We start from the raw sequence: 17,437 nt of genomic DNA, 5'->3' as shown, positions 1-17,437 counted from the left end.
GAACCTCCATATGCTGCAGGTGTGGCCTTAAAAAGCAAAAACAAAACAAAACAGAAACAACAAAAAACAAACAAAAAAAAAACCCAAAACAGATTAGATCCTTGATATTTAATAATAATATGCTAATGGATATGCTACCTATTTGTCCCTCAGACATTCCTAGCCCTCTTCCAGTATCAAGTGAGATTAGCAAAAACTGCAGGCCTCAACTGTGTTGTTTTAGCTCTTAAAGAAATGCATTCATTCATCTTTGGTTTTATTTATTTATTTATTTATTTTGCTATTTCTTGGGCCGCTCCTGCTGCATGTGGAGGTTGCCATCCTAGGGGTTGAATCGGAGCTGTAGCCACCAGCCCACACCAGAGCCACAGCAACTCGGGATCCGAGCTGCGTCTGTGACCTATACCACAGCTCACGGCAACGCTGGATCGTTAACCCACTGAGCAAGGGCAGGGATCAAACCCGCAACGTCATGGTTCCTAGTTGGATTTGTTAACCACTGCGTCACAACGGGAACTCCGCATCTTTGGTTTTATAATAAGCCCTTGACTTTTGTTATAATTGGATATAATAAGCATCTACAAATAATGTTTTCCTGTCTTTTGTATTAATCATTGTAAAAGATTTCAATTATTAGTACATTTTTCTTATATAAAAATCCACATGCAAAATTATCCAATTAAATATACTGATAACTTCTTGAGCATTTTTTTTTAAACAGCTAACAAAAAAGTATAACATATTTCCATTTTTGCTTTGGTTGCCAGAAAATTCAAAAGTATTCTTTAAAAAGTTTTTTTTTATTAAAGTATAGTTGATTTACAGTGTTGTGTCAGTTTCTGCTGTACAGCAAAATGACCCAGTCATTCATATATATACAAAAATTCTAAAGTATTCAATTGCAGTGACTAGCCTTAGTTTGTGTTTCTAATTCAGTTACCTGTTTCATGTATCCCAATATATCTTTTGTTCTTTAATTATAACTTTCATTGTTTATTAAAAACGTATAAATTTTATAAAACATCAAGTTCTTTTTTTGGAAATAAGGTAGATTATGAATTAGTAACTGGTATTACAGCAGAATTATGTAATAACATATAGAAATCCATTCCAGGCCTAAGTTTCCTAGTTATTATAGCACCTGATCAGAGATGTTTCTTTTGAAACAGTAGTATAACATTATAACTGAAGAGCCAAATGTGGAAGAGCCAAATGTTTCTCTTTCTTTAGAGAAACAAATACAGTTCTGGATTTTTGTTTGATTGTTTTCTTACCCTAAGACATATGATTATGACCAGTGTTTTTTAGCTGTGGCTTTGTTATACTCTTGGTGATAGTGAAACTGTTGTGAGTAGTCCATATGTCCTCTATGTATTTTATTAAAACTATAATCTCTATCATCTGTAGGTTTGTATACTTTTTAACCTTTCAGTATGACTAGATATTAGATGATGTTATTGAATTAGCAAATTTGGTAGGCATGACAGTGATATTTTATTTAGGAGAATGGCCTTAAATTTTGGAGATATATGCTGAAGTATTTTGGTATAGAGTATCATATGTAATTTACTCTAAGTGACTTAGCTGTGTGTCTGTGTGTGTGCGCACATGTGCGTTTAAAGTAAAAGGGTAGTAGTTGTTGAGTCCAGGTGTTGGATGTATGGGTTCTTTGTAACATTCTTTCTACGTTTTCTCTATATTTGAAAATTTTTATAATTAAAAGTAAAAAGCAGAAAGTGTGCTAAGACTTGAAAATAGTCAGTACTTGGTCCAACCTTAACTTTTTAAAGGAGACATTTCATCAGAATGATTCAACTTCATAGACTTGTTTTTGCCTAAGATTACACTGGTAGCATAAGCAGATAAGTAACCTAAGTATTAGACAGCTGTGTGCTAAAATTACTGCTGTCATCTTTTCTATCTTAAATGACTCTCCACATTCTGGCAGGCTACCTAGGGGAAATAGCTATGTTCTGCCAGTCTATATAGATGCAGAGGAGTCAGTAGAATTGATAGTTTGAGATTCATGCTGGTACAAAATGAACGCTATGATCCTGGAGTATGTTACCTCCCACTTTCTTGTAAAAGATTTGTAGCCTTGATCCAGATGACCTGGAAGACTTCTGGGTCATTAATAAGGTTGAAAAGAGAGATTCCGTACTCTTCTCCGTACCAAGTCATATGAAAACCAGCAGAAAACGGTGTATAATGAGTTAAATCCCCATTTCTGCTTTCACCATAGTATTCCACTTGAGGTCTACAGACAAGAGCAAGTCTTTTGGTCCTACTCAATATATCCCACCCAGAATTTCTTTTCTTTCTTTCTTTTTTTTTTTTTTTTTGGTCATTTTAGGGCTGCATCTGCAGTAAATGGAGGTTCCCAGGCTAGGGGTCTAATCAGAGCTGTAGCCACTGGCCTACACCAGAGCCACAGTAACATGAGATCTGAGCCGCGTCTGTGACCTACACCACAGCTCACGGCAACGCCGGATCCTTAACCCACTGATTGAGGCCAGGGATTGAACCCACGTCTTCATGGATGCTAGTCAGGTTCGTTAACCTCTGAGCCATAACAGGAACTCCGCCACCCATAATTTTTAAGAGCATTAGTTCCCACCTCTGAGTAGAATCACTGCCAGGCTATATGTGCCAAATAACCTGCTGTACTATATTGTGGCGGGTGATGTAGGGGAAAGGAGAGGGCTCATAGACAGCTACAACTCTCCTTAGAATCTTGACTCATGAGATCCCTTCCTAGGATATACCAGAAATGAGGCTGCTCGTCAGCTTTCTCACACATGCAAACATTTACTCACTCCCTCATGTGCTTACTTTTGAAATGTACTTAAACCTTCCTAACTACTGGTTCTCTTAACCTTCTTAAATACAGATTTTTGTTGTATGTATGTTTAGCCAATGCATTTTCAGAATATTATTCTTTCATTAGACATTTAAGTGTTCACAATGAAACTAGTGTATATGTTCTTAGGAGTTATTTTCTTTTTGCTTTTGTGTTACAAAATATTTTATACAAACAGAAACAAAGAGAAAAATTCCCTTGTGGCTCGGTGGGTTAAGGATCCAATTGCTATCATTGCTGCGGCACAGTTTTGATCTCTGGCCCCGACACTTCTGCATACCGCGGAAGTGTCCCCATCCCGAAAGGAAAGGAAAGGGAAAGGGAGAAGGAAGGAAAGGAAGGAAGGACAGAAGAATAGCATAAACACCCAAGGACCATTACCAGACTTTTTCAGACATACTCTTTGGTTATATTTGCTTCACATAGTGTTTATTTTTTATGTACTACTCCTCAATCCATTTCTCCCTTCTTTAGAGATAACTACTGTTGTGAATTTAGTGTTTGTCATGAACGTGTATGTTTGTGTACTTGTATTGCATATGCATGTATCCATAAATAATATATAGTGTTATTTTACATAGTTTTAAATTTTATGTAAATGATTCTGTGTGTATGTGTGTAAATTCTGTAACTTACGTTATTTTACTCAGTATCTTGCCTTTGAAATTTATTCACATTGATACAGATAATTTGGATATTTTTATTTTAAATTGTCACATAATGTTCTTTTGTATGACTATACCATTATTTAGATAGATTCTCCTGTTAATGAATATGGAATATATTTTTAATATATCATTGTTTCATAAAACAGTACTGAAATGAATGTTCTTGAACATGTCTCCTTGCACAGATGTATAAGAGTTTCTCTAGTATATATGCCTGGGAAGAAATTACTGGGTTGTATAGTGTATTCATCTTCAGTTTAACTAGACATTGCCAGATAACTATTCAGAGTGATTGTACCAATTTAAGCTTCTGTAAACAGTGTACGAAAATTCCCAGTGCTTCATGTTTTTACAGACACTTGAAATTTTGCCTTTCCGTGGCTGTGAAACAGTATCTAAACAGCTAATTTCTTCATAGTTAATTTGCCTGTGTGGGTAAAGCTTATGAAAAGCTGGTGGAGCTGATTAACACTCTAGAATTTTCTCTCAGGAAATATCAGTGCTTGATTTTGCAATTGGTTAGTAGGCTGCTCTGAAAGAAATGCTGCCTGCTAGTGAAATTTTTTTTTTTTATTTTAAAGAGCATAAAAAACCTTCTTCAATGAATTCTTTTTAAGGATAACCTTGAGGGAAAATTTTCCCATAGGGCATTTTCGCTTTCCAAACTTATCCTTGTCATTCCAGTTTCCTCTTATGATTCTCTTAGCCCTTTGACCAGTGATCAATCAAGGCATGAAAGGATATGTCAGGACCTTACCTTCATTGCTAAATTATATCTGACAGCAGAATATACCCATATCTACTAAGTAACCAGCTTCCATGGGTTTGTTGCTATCATTCTGTTTACTCTAGGAATGAAACTGAATCTGTTTCTTAGGAGCCAAAGTAAAAAAGCAGAGAATATCCCACTAATGAGTTAAAGCAGCTACCTCATAATTATCTGGTGACTTCTCTAGAGAAAGGGTATAAAGAATATGCTATTCCATGTACACTGCACTTAAATGATTGCTACTTCTGCTGGATTGTATTCTAGTTATCTATTGCTGTGTATCAAATAGCCTCAAAATTAAATGGTTTAAGATTACAGTTCTAGGTAAGATGGAACCAGCATACTTCACCTGGTCTCCCCCACCGAATGTAATTTTTCTCTCTCTGGCACTCCCACACCTGAATTCAACACAGCCTAAAAGCCAAAAGTGGGCATCCAATATGGATAGAGAGTACTCCAAGAGAAGCCATCAGTTCTAGTGCAAGAAATAGGAAAGGGATATCCTGGAGTTCCCGTCATGGCTCAGCAGCAACAAACCTGACCAGTATACACAAGGACGTGGGTTCAATCCCTGGCCTCACTCAGTGGGTGAAGGATCTGGCATTGCTGTGAGCTATGGTGTGGGTACCAAACGTCAGTCAGATCCTGTGTTCCTGTGGCTGTAGCATAGGCCGACAGCTACAGCTCCAATTTGACCCCTAGCCCGGGAACTTCCATGTGCCATGGGTGCAGCCCTAAAAAAAAAAGAAAAGATATCCTAATGTTCAAAGAAGGTACAGAAACCTTCCTTCCTCCTTTCTTCTCTCCCTCCCTCTCTTTCTTTTTTCTTTTCTCTGTTGTCTTAGCTACTTGTGGGATGGTGACAGAGGTCTAAGATTCATGTCATCAGAGTTCCAGAAGCAGAGGTAAAGGAGAGGTCTGGAAAATTGATTTGAAGAAATAAAAACTGGAGAAATCCCCAAATTTGGCAGATGATCTTAAACCTATAAGGTCAAGAAGCTCAGGAAATCCTGAAAAGGATAATTACCAAAAAAAATCCCTCATACTGAGACGCATTATAACTAAAACCATCATAATGTCAAAACTAAAGACAAGGATAAATTTTGAGAGTAGTCAGGGAAAAATGATGTGCTACTTATAGGGGAACAACAATTCAAATGACTGCAGGTTTCTCATCAGAAATCTTGGAAGGCAGAAGGAAGTGAAATTACATTTTTAAAGTTCTGGGGGCAGGATGTCAATTAAGGTTTTATATCCAGCAAAAATACCCTTGAGGGATAAGGGTAAAGACATTCTCAAATAAAGGAAAATTAAAAGAAGTTTTGGCCAGTAGACCCTACAGCAAAAGAATTGTTAAAGGAAGTTTTTAGGACAGAAGAAAACTTGGAGCACCAAAAATAAAGGAAGAACAACGGAAGTGGTTGATATCTGGATATATATTTATACTTCTCTTGAATTCCTCAACTGATAGTTGAAAGCAAAAAATTATAGCATCGTGTGACTGGATTTTACAGTGTATATAGACATAATACGTTAAGGAGGGAGAATAAAATAATCTATAATTTTACCTTTCACTTGAAATGGTAATATATTGATTCTAAGTAGTCTGCAGAAGATTACATATGTATGTTGTGGTCCTTAGAGCAACTACTTAAAAAAATTTCCAAAAAAAAAAAACCAGAAACACAATAGATAAATTAAAATGAAATACTAAAAGATAATTCAAGTAACCAAAAGAGAAGAAAATGAAATGAAAAACAAGACAGGAAACAAATAATAAAACAGAAGAGGAGTTCCCGTCGTGGCGCAGTGGTTAACGAATCCGACTAGGAACCCTGAAGTTGCGGGTTCGGTCCCTGCCCTTGCTCAGTGGGTTAACGATCCGGCGTTGCTGTGAGCTGTGGTGTAGGTTGCAGACGTGGCTCGGATCCTGCGTTGCTGTGGCTCTGGCGTAGGCCGGTGGCTACAGCTCCGATTCAACCCCTAGCCTAGGAACCTCCATATGCCGCGGGAGCGGCCCAAGAAATAGCAACAACAACAACAACAACAATTACAACAACAACAAAAGACGAAAAAAAAATAATAATAAAAAATTAAAAAAAAAAAAAAAACAGAAGAGCAAACATATCCGTACTTTACATCAAATGTAACTGGTGTAAACATGCCAACTAAATGACAGATTTTTGAAATGGATTTTAAAGCACAATGTGATCAGTCTCCTATTTATTAAAAAGATTCACTTCAAATACAATATAAATAAGTTTTAGGAAAAAGAAAGGTAGAATGTTTATACCTAATATCAGACCAAATAGGCTTTGGAGCATAGAAAACTACCAAGATAAATATAATACAGAAGGATTAAAAATTAGTTCACCAAGAAAACATAACAGTTCTAAAACTGTATGTGTATATATAATATTAAGTACTCTAATAACAGCAGAGTTTCAGAATACTGAAAGAAAAATGGAAGAACTGAAAAGAGAGATCCATGCTTAGAAGTTGGTGAGTTCAGTACTCCTCTCTCAGTAATCTGTAGAACCTAGTAGACAGAAAATCAGCAAGGATGTAGAACTAAATAGCACCTTACACCAGCTGGATCTTGTTGTTACTGGCTTTTTGGTTTTGTCCGCACCAACGGCATATGGAAGTTCCTGGGCCAGGGATAAAACCCGTGCGATAGCAGTAGCCCAAGCCGCTGCAGTGACAAGGCTGGATCCTTAACCCACTGTGCCACAGGGGAACTCTTTTTATTTTGGTTTTGTTTTTTTGTTTTGTAGATCTTTTGACAAGTGTGAAATATTTCAGACAACAGCAGAATATGTATTTTTTTCAAGTGCCCATGAAACATTAAGACAGGCAATATCATAAATCATAAATCTAAATTAATGAGAAGATATCGAATAGAATTTAAAAAGTTTTGTGACCATAGGAAACAGTAACATAAAGGTAACAGGAAAATATTCAAACATTTAGAAATTAAACAACATATTTCTAAATAATCCATAAATCTAAGAGAAGTTCTTGGGAAATTAGAAAATATTTTGAGCTGAGAGAAAATGAAAACACATCATCATATCAAAATATTAAGTATGCACCTAGAGTAGTGGTTTGAGGGAGATTTCTAACATTGAATACTTATATCAGAAAAGAAGAAAGGTTTTAAGGTGTCAAATTAGTAATGTAAGATATAAGTATCAACCTTAACAAACTAGAAAGAGAAGAGTAAAATAAAACCAAAGCAAAGAAATATACCAGTTTTTTTTTGTGATCTCTTACAGAAAATAGAAGAGGAGGGAACTCATTTTATGAGAACAGAATTACCCTGATATCAAAACAAGACAAAAGCTGTCCAAAAAAAAAAAAATCCCTCATGAACATGTAATTACTATTTAATATATATGTATAATAAATAATAAATGAAATAGAACAATATGAAGAATAATGTGGTATGTCCAAGTATGTTGCTAGTTCAATATTTGAAAATCAAACAATGTAATCCACAATGTTGCAGCCCAAAGAATCAAACCTATTTGATAATTTCAGTTGATACCCAAAAAGCATTTGACAAAATTTGATATCCACTCATTATTTAAAACCCTCAGCAGACTAGGAGTAGTAGGGAATTTCTTCAACTTGATAAAGGTCATCTAACAAAAAAATTAGAAAACTGCAGCTAACTTCATACTAAATGGTGAAAGCCTGTATCTTTTCATTTTGAGACTGGTTAAAAAGGCAAGGATGTTGTCTCTAACCAGGGCTATTTAACATTGTACTTGAAATCATCAAATCCTTATGTTGTACACCTAAAGCTAACAATGTTATTATATATATGTCAATTATATTTCAATAAAACACACACAAATATACACTCACATGCTCAGGTAGCACTTCAGACAACTTCAGTAGTAATTTTGGCACTGGAAAGGAACCTTGTTGATCCTACAGTCAGCATCCAAAGAAGTAATTCGTTCCAAAGAATCCTACACAGAGATTTTGTGTAGCGAAAGTATAAAGCAGGAATGCCATAGCAGATGGGGCTTACAAAATGAGTATATTGCAGAAATTGAGGGTATTTTTGGTTTTTACTTATTTATTTATTCTTTTGTTTTAAATAATGGTAAACAGAAGTCAGATTGTTGTGACATGAAGGAAGGAAAGGAGGGAGGAAAGGAAAAAAGAAGGCGAGCAAACAGAATGGTGTAGTAGAGAGAACCCAAATGGAGATCCTAAAACAAGGATTCTAGGTCTGACATGGCCACTACTGCATTCTCACTTCTCCTTTCAAAACCTTGGATTTCACACTATAAAATGAGGTGTTCGATTTGAACAGTGCTTCTTTTGGGGGGGGGGCAGGGGCGGGGGAGGCTGTGCCCAAGGCATGTGAAAGAGATCCTGATAAAATGACCTAAAATCGGAGTTCCCGTCGTGGCTTAGTGGTTAACGAATCTGACTAGGAACCATGGGGTTGTGGGTTCAATCCCTGGCCTTGCTCAGTGGGTTAAGGATCCGGCGTTGCTGTGAGCTGTGGTATAGGTTGCAGACGTGGCTCAGATCCTGTGTTGCTGTGGCTCTGGCGTAGCCCGGCGGCTGCAGCTCCGATTCAACCCCTAGGCTGGGAACCTCCATGTGTCCCAGGAGCGGCCCAAGAAATGGCAAAAAAGACAAAAAAAAAAAGACCTAAAACCAAAACTTATTAATATGGGAACCTGTATATCTGTTTTATAGTATTTAAAACTATCTATTTGAAACTACTTAGTAATTTTTTTTTTCTATTTGGTGATATTTTTGTTTCTGAGACATAAAAATAAGATGCTGGGCTATATCTTTAAGATTCTTAAATAATGAGGAAATTGTGTTAGAAGTTGTAAGATTATATTTTACGTGTCTGGGTACAAATAGAGATCCCAAAAAACTATTAGAAACTTGAAAATCTATAAATAATCATATTATATAATCTCCTTTTTAAAGCTGAAATTAGTAAACTACTAGTTATAAAATTAAAATTTTATAATGCATGTTGTAAGTGAAAAACCTTTCTTTTATATCCTTTATTTCTTTCTTTAATACTGTAAAACTGACTTTTTAGGCATGCATACAGTTCCATGGAGTTTTTCATTCCCATAGATTCATATAGCCTCCAGCACAGTTAGAGCTCTAATTAGTTCTGTCACTTTTGTGTAGTCACACCTAATCCTACCGCTAATCCGTAATTCATTCTTTTCACCATAGATTTGTCTTTTTGAGAATGATAAAAGGATTGGGTCATTTTTGGTCTAGAGTAAACTTTCATAATGTAAGGGAGACCAAGATGTAAAGGATTATTTACATTGCCCTGTGTTTTCTCCTGACAAATTCTACCTTCTGGCTCCTTTTCCTATTTAAGATCTTTTTTAGTGTTTCCCTTATTTCAGAGAAGAATTTCTAGCACTATTGCTGTATATTGGTGACCTAAAAAGAAACAGTAATTAATATACGTTAAGCTTGTGGCAGCCTCTGCCTTTTGGGAGTATGTAAGAAATGAGATTTTTTTTGGTTTTTGGGTGTATGTGTGTGTTTTTAAACCGTATCTTCAGTTCTGGCATATATCCATTCCCAAAACTACTTTTGTAGAATATTCTTGCTTCTCCCTCATATAGGTCACAGTATCCAAAAGACTATGCTTCATCTTAGATTACAATCAGTATATTATTTGTGATACAGAACCAATTTACAGTAGTTCTTCAGCTTTCCTACTTCCTTTTCGTTTCTTCTAGACACACAATAGATTTGAGGAGAAAAGTTTCTTCCTAATATTTTGAACTACCCGTGTTTGGGATTCAGAGTTTTTTTTGTACTTATTGCTTAACTGGACTGAAGATTATCTCATGTGACAGCATAGATCTCTTGTTTTAGAATTGCCATTACTTTCTAGAATAGCCACTCTGTATAGCAGCCAACATGCCCTGGATCCTCTTGCTTCATATTACAGTGATACTGCTTTGTCAGGGTAGAATTCAGCCTCACAGGGCTGGAGCCAGTCTCTGCTGACCTCCTGCCACAGTACAGCATGTTCAAATCTGGGAGAAACCCGAGGCTTATTCGGCATATTCCTCCTCCTTCTCCCTCACAAGCATGGAACCCTCACTCTCTTCGGAAACCGTATGTTGTATATGTGTGTGTATCTGTCTTTTTTTTAAATCTCTTACTTAATCTTATAATTCTACAGCTTTAAGTGGGGGCTGGTTGAATAGACAGACACAGGAAATGCTTTGAGCTGCTCAAACTTAGAATTTTTCAGCAGTAGAGCTCAGCCACCGGCATTTACTATTTTTGGACTGACTTGTGTGAGGTTGCAATAATATTGCAAAGCATATTATGTGTTTCCTATTTGTTCATTTTATCCAGAGCTATTTAAGCAGAATGCACAGAGTGTTCTTTGGCTATGTGGGCATGCTCAGATCATACTGGAGTGTCCCCACTCTCCTGTATGATGGGCTGCTTCATTGCAGAGTAATGTCGTTATTACTCTTACAGGCTAAATAGTTATCCAAAAATAAGTGTTTCCTTCAATGAACAGAAGAGTTTTATTTGCCTTGTACAGCTTGGGAAAAGCTTGGGTTAAATTTGAAGATGTCAGGCATGCATAACAAATGAGAATTTGGATTAAAGCCATCTGAAATATTTCTCACATTAAAAAAAAAAAAAGAGGTTCCTATTACTCAGCTACTTGTTTGCAGTATAGTTTTCCCAAAGACTTGGCAATTTTCTGAATTGTAAGGCAGTATGCACATATCTTGGTTCTAAATTCATGTCTCCAGATCAGCAGAGAAAGTCCCTGAGATACAATTCAATAAGAGGGTGATCCAGTTTATGCATTACAACTACCACTTCCCCATTTTATCTGGAGTCATGAGTAGAAAACTTGATCTATAGCTTGATTTTTTTTGTGTGTGTGTCAGCTTTATAAATAATATTCTAGGAGATAAATGCTAAAGCAAAAGAGATTTTTTAATAGTTTGACCTGATTCTAAAGCTCATGTGCATTAATATTGTTTGCTGTGAGCTGTTGGATTGAAGATCTGAACAGATTTTTCACTCTGAAGTTTGATGTTAAATTATTCTTATTCCTTATGGTTGATAATATAAATGCCAACTTTGTTAACAGACCTGTACCTCTGCTCTGTACCCGTTTTTTTTCTTCTGTTTGTTCTGTAACTTGGATTTTAAAACATTGGCACATTTCTGTTTGTTCTAAGGTTATAAAAGGTCAGTTTACTTATCTGTGTTTTATTAAGAATGCCAGCCCAGGTTGAATGGGGTGATCAGAAGAAAGGAATTCATAAGAGAGCCCTCAAAGGATAGGGAGTAAAGACTGAGTAAAACAGAAGTTAACTCCTTTTTCTCCATTATGGAGAGGAGAAGAGGGAGGAGGGAAACTTAAAATATAATCGAAACATTTTTAATTGATTTTTATTACCTCCATGTATTGTATTAATCCATGAGTAGAGAAAGTTTGCCCCAAATGGTTGTAAATTAAACTGTTTCTTTGCTTCGCCACCCATGTGTCTCTCTCACTTAGCTAAACTTTTAATCAAATCTAGTGAACTAAAATACTCTCATTGAAACAATTAAAATGTTCAGAAATGAGGTACTTGATTTAGCTCCTGAAATTCTTAATATTCTTAATATCTATCCACATAAAACTGCTATAAATAGGGGGTTTATATATTACCTCATTGCACTTTGTGAAAACTGCAGAATAAACATTTTGAAGGAAGAGGTTCTAAAAGGGAAAATTTATCTGACACTAGAAAATAAATGGAGAGTTTCAGGAAGTGGGATACTATAGAACACGTCCTATGTATGTCGAACTAATATCTATATTTTAAATACATAATATTCCCAGATATCAACCAGTTTTAAAGATGATAATTTCCTTTTTCCTTTCTTAATAACCCTGCAACACATCTGTATAAATTGCCTTAGTTTACTATACAAATGCCCAGAATTTATAGTGAGTTTAGAACATAGCATGTGTAATTATTTGGTTCTGTATAGATGGTATCTATATCATTTACACACTTGTTATTTGCATTTAATTGTCACTTTATTAAATGGTGAGCTTTTGAAAGATCAAACAAAACTCGTCTCACATCTAAACCCTCATACTGTTGCTTGACCTAAATCTTAGCATTCTGTAGGTCTCACTCAGAGTGCCACATAAAGGTCAGATCCCATAGGAACAAAGCAAAGGTCTGCCCACATTATTTTATAATTGTAGGATTTCTTTTGAATTGAGTTCCATTCAAAAGAAATAGTTAGAATAGAAATTTGAATGGTAGTTGGGAAGTACACATGGGAATTCCCATTGTGGCTCAGCAGTAATGAGCCCAACTAGTATCCATGAGGATGCGGGTTCAATCCCTGGCCTCGCTCAGTGGGTTGGGAATCTGGCGTTGCCATAAGCTGTGGTGTAGGGCACAGGTGTGGCTCAGATCCGACATTGCTGTGGCTGTGGTGTAGGTTAGCAGCTGCAGCCTCGATTTGACCCCTAACCTGGGAACTTCCATATGCTGTGGGTGTGGCTCTAAAAAGCAGCAGGAAAAAAAAGTATACAACATGACAGCAGAAGGAGATTGTTTCATGTTGCAGTCTTTCCCCACTACTTCCATTGCTCAAAACAGATCAAGAACTCTGACTTAATGCTTAAAAACATTTGCCATTGATTATTTTAATTCATTGCAGAAATTATTAAATGCCAGAGTTCTAGTATATCCTGTCTGAAACAAGGTGGTGGAGACCAATCTCTCTCTCTCTCTTTTTTTTTTTTTTCTTTTTTTAGGGCTGCATTCCTCTAATAATTACTGATGTTGAGCACCTTTTCATGTGTTTTTTGGCTATCTGTATGTCTTTGGAGAAATTTCTATTTAGGTCTTCTGCCCATTTTTCGATTGGGTGGTTGTTGTTGTTGAGTTGTGTGTATATTTTGGAGATTAAGCCCTCGTGGGTTGCATTCTTTGGAACTATTTTCTCCTTCTCCATAGGTTGCCTTTTTGTACTTTTTATGGGTTCCTTTGCTGTGCAAAATCCTGTAAGCTTGATTAGGTCCTATTTTTTTATTTTTATTTCTCTTGCCTTGGGAGACTAACTTAAAGTATTTGTACAGTTTCTGTCAGAGAATGTTATGCCTGTGTTTTCTTCTAGGAGTTTTATGGTGTCATGTCTCATATTTAAGTCTTTAAGTCATTTTGAATTTATTTTCGTGCATGGTGTGAGGGTGTGTTCTAGTTTCATAGATTTACATGCAGCTGTCCAGTTTTGCCAGCACCATTTGCTGAATAGACTGTCTTTTTCCCATTTTATATTCTTGCCTCCTTTGTCATAAATTAATTGACCATAGGTGTGTGGGTTTATTTCTGGGCTCTCTATTCTGTTCCATTGATCTATATATCTTTTTTTGTGCCAATACCACACTATTTTGATTACTGTAGCTTTTTAGTATTGTCTGAAGTTTGGGAGAGTTATGTCTCCTGCTCTGTTCTCCTTCCTCAAGATTGCTTTGACAATCCTAGGTCTTTGATGGTTTCATATAAATTTTAGGACTGTTTGTTCTAGTTCTGTGAAAAACATCATGGGTATTTAATAGGGGTCACATTAAATCTGTAGATTGTTTTTGGTAGTATGGCCATTTTAACAATATTCTTCCAATCCAGGAGCATGGAGTATTAGATTCCATTTCATGATGGGAGTAATGAGAAAGTCATATTGTAAAGGGAAGGGCATATTAAGTTGGATGAATTTTTGCTATTAATCTGCCACAAAAGAGGGCCAGATCAGGCATGCCTTGAGGGCCATTTTTGAGAACTGGCTTTCTCTTTTAGTATAAAGGGAATACATAGAAAAAATTTAAGGAGGAGAGTGACATGATTTGACTTAGGTTTTTAAAGGGTCATTCTAGGTGTAGTATTGAGAATAGATTATGAGGCAACAAGGGAGACCAGTTGTTGAATAACTACAAGACCACTGTAGTGATCCAGACCAGATATGATCATGGCTCATACTAAAGTAGTAGAAGTGAAGGTAATGACAAGTGGTTAGATTTTGGATGTGTTTTCTGTGTAGAGCCTACAGGATTTTCTGATGAATTGGTTGTAGGAGAGAAATTGACGACTGCAAGGATTTCCGCTTGAACAGCTAGAAGAATGGATTTTTCATTAACTGAGATAAAAAGTCTTCGGGAGTTCCCGTCGTGGCGCAGTGGTTAACCAATCCGACTAGGAACCATGAGGTTGCGGGTTCGATCCCTGCCCTTGCTCAGTGGGTTAACGATCTGGCGTTGCCGTGAACTGTGGTGTAGGTTGCAGATGCGGCTCGGATCCCGCGTTGCTGTGGCTCTGGCGTAGGCCGGTGGCCACAGCTCCAATTCGACCCCTAGCCTGGGAATCTCCGTATGCCACGGGAGTGGCCCAGGAAATAGCAAAAAGACCAAAAAAAAAAAAAAAAAGTCTTCGGAGTGGAAAGTTTTGTGGGAAAGAGTAAGAGTTTAGCTTGAAAAATCTATTAGACATCCAAGTGGGAGTGTCAAATAGACAGATGGCTGTATGAGGCTAGAATTTAGAAGTCTAGGCTGAAAATATAATTTAAGGAGGTATCACAATTAGATGCTATTTAAAGTCATGAGACTGGGTGAAGTCCAGTCTCAAGAAAGAGAATGAGTGTAAAGAAGAGAAAAGGAAAAGGGACTGAGCTCTCTAGTTTGAGAAGTGGAAGAAGAGCCTATGAGGGAAATGGAAAATCAAGCGAGTATGTGTACTTTACTGGAAGCCACCTTAGAAACTTCATAGAAGGAGAGAAACATCAACTGTGTCAAATGCTGCTGATAGTTCAAGCTGAGGACTAAGAACTCGCCTTTGGATTTAGTGATGTGGAGATGATGGGTTACTTGACAAAAAAATTTTGGTAAATGATGAGATAAAAGCTAGTTGAGTGTCTTTGAGAATGGGAAGAAAGCAATTTGGAGACAGTGACCATTTTTATGAGTTTTACTGCAAAAAGGAGCAGAGAAGTGGGGAGTGATGGTGGGGAAATGAAGTGAAAAAGAAATTTCTTTAAGGTGGGAGATGGGAAAAATCATGCTGATAGGAAGAATTCAGTAGAGAAGAAAAATTGATATTTCTTTCATTTATAATATTTCATTAATTTTACTGGCACTTGCATGTGCAGGCACAATTCAATGCACTTTGCAAATGTGAACTCATTTAATATAAGAATGAAACTGGCCACTTTATACTGGCCACTCAGTATAAAGTGCTTTTGGTGGGTGCTATGAAGAGTTCAAGGATGTGTAGGACACAAATTCTCATTTAAGGACTGTGGTATCTATTAGAAGATATTAAAAAATAACTGAAAATATTTTCAGAAGGTAATATATAACAAAAAGTATATGGTTTAGAAGTTCAGAGAAGGGAATTACTTTAGCAGAATAAGTAATGCCATTAATTGGATACTAATTAAATTAACAACAGGACTTTAAACTAAAGGTGGACCCATTTGGACTTAAATTCATGTATGTTTCACCTTGAGCATGGAAAGGAGAGAGAGAAAGAGAGAGAGAGTGTGTGTGTGTTTGTGTGTGTGTGGTAAGTTGGGATGGGGACAGAACAGAGTTAGAGGTAGGAAGGAAAACATTTTCTCCTTAATAGTCTCCAGAGGTCCAAATACAGAAAAGACAACCTCAGAGATACTCCTTTCTGTATCACCATAATTGTTGTCTTCATGTTTATAATCCTAACTTCTATGCATGAGAGGTGGGGGGAGTGGCAAGGGAAATATGTGTGTACGTGTCTATGACCTGCATGTGCATCTCTCATATCTAAAGTACAGAGATTGCTCTACTAGTTAGATATATGCAGGAGCCTATTTTTGATTTTAAAGTAGTTTGGAGAACAATCCAGAATTCCTTTTTTTTTAATTTAATTTTGTTGGGGTATATGATTTACATTGTTGTATCAGTTTCAGGTGTACAGCAAGGTGAAACAGTCATATACATAAACATATCCATTCTTTTTTCTCATATAGGTTATTACAAACTGTTGTGTAGATTTTCCCATGCTGTACAGTAGATTCTCATTAATCATTTTCTTTTATACAGCAGTATGTATATGTTATTCCCACCCTCCCAATTCTTCCCTTTGTAGAAGGGTTTTACCTATGATAACCATAAGGTTGGTTTTGAAATATGTGAGTTTGTGTTTTTTAAATAAGTTATTTTTTTTTATCATCTAATTAGATTCTTAATATATGCTATCATATATTTGTCTTTGCCTTGCTTCACTCAGTATGATAATCTGTAGGTCCATCCATGTTGCTGCATTATTTCATTCTTTTTTATGGCTGAATAATATTCCACTGCATATATGTACCTTTTTTTTTTTGCTCTTTAGGGCCACACCCTTGGCATATGGAGGTTCCCAGGCTAGGGGTCCAATCGGAGCTACAGCTGCCAGCCTATACCACTGCCACAGCAACGTGGGATCCAAGCCGCGTCTGCAACCTACACTACAGCTCACTGCAACGCTGGGTCCTTAACCCACTGAGCGAGGCCAGAGATCAAACTGGCAACCTCGTGGTTCCTAGTTGGATCCGTTTCCGCTGTGCCATGATGGGAACTCCAGAGTTTGTAATTTTAAAATGAGAAGAATATGTTTTGATGCCCACTTGAAGTTCAGCAACATTTGACATCCTCTGCTGTACCAAAGATAGTGTAGCCCTCTTACTTTAGAGAACTGGACCCTGAATTGTCCTGTCTGACAGTTAACCAGTAGGTTCATGGGAATTTTTTAAGTTCCCTAGAGTTAAAGGCTTCTCATTTATTCTGTTAATGGCCATCACTGGAGATGAGGTATTCAGGATGAAAGATCTAATACTCCAAGGTAATTCTCAGAAAAGAGCTATTAGAAACAGAACGGATGGAGTTCCCTGGTGGCTCAGTGAGTTAATGGTCTGGTGTTGTCATTGCAGTGGCTCAGGTCACTGCTGTGGCACAGCTTCGACCCTCGGCTTGGGGACTTTTGTATGCCACAGGCAGGGCCAAAAAGAAAAAAAGAAATAGAATGGGCTACAGTAGGAAGCTATTAATAGAAACAGATCTTTAAGAAGTAA

General features: G+C 36.7%; 1 protein-coding gene across 7 annotated transcripts in view; it reads left to right on the top strand.

Moving 5' to 3' along the window:
* TMCC1 (transmembrane and coiled-coil domain family 1) overlaps window positions 1–17,437 on the top strand; it is a 261,795-nt gene that overhangs the window by 170,016 nt on the left and 74,342 nt on the right. The window contains exon 1 of one of the 7 annotated variants that reach the window (XM_047781580.1): window positions 10,173–10,435. The exons of the other annotated variants lie outside the window; for them this stretch is intronic. Within the exon in view, the coding sequence (XP_047637536.1) occupies window positions 10,409–10,435 (27 nt within the window). The 5' untranslated portion in view covers window positions 10,173–10,408. Of the gene's footprint in view, window positions 1–10,172; window positions 10,436–17,437 lie in introns of those variants that run through there. 7 annotated transcript variants of the gene reach the window in all.

The sequence above is a fragment of the Phacochoerus africanus genome, chromosome 1 (assembly GCF_016906955.1).
Source record: "Phacochoerus africanus isolate WHEZ1 chromosome 1, ROS_Pafr_v1, whole genome shotgun sequence".
Lineage (NCBI taxonomy): Eukaryota > Metazoa > Chordata > Mammalia > Artiodactyla > Suidae > Phacochoerus > Phacochoerus africanus.
The sequence above is the reverse complement of the archived record's forward strand: the minus strand, read 5'-3'. Positions and strand labels throughout refer to the sequence as shown.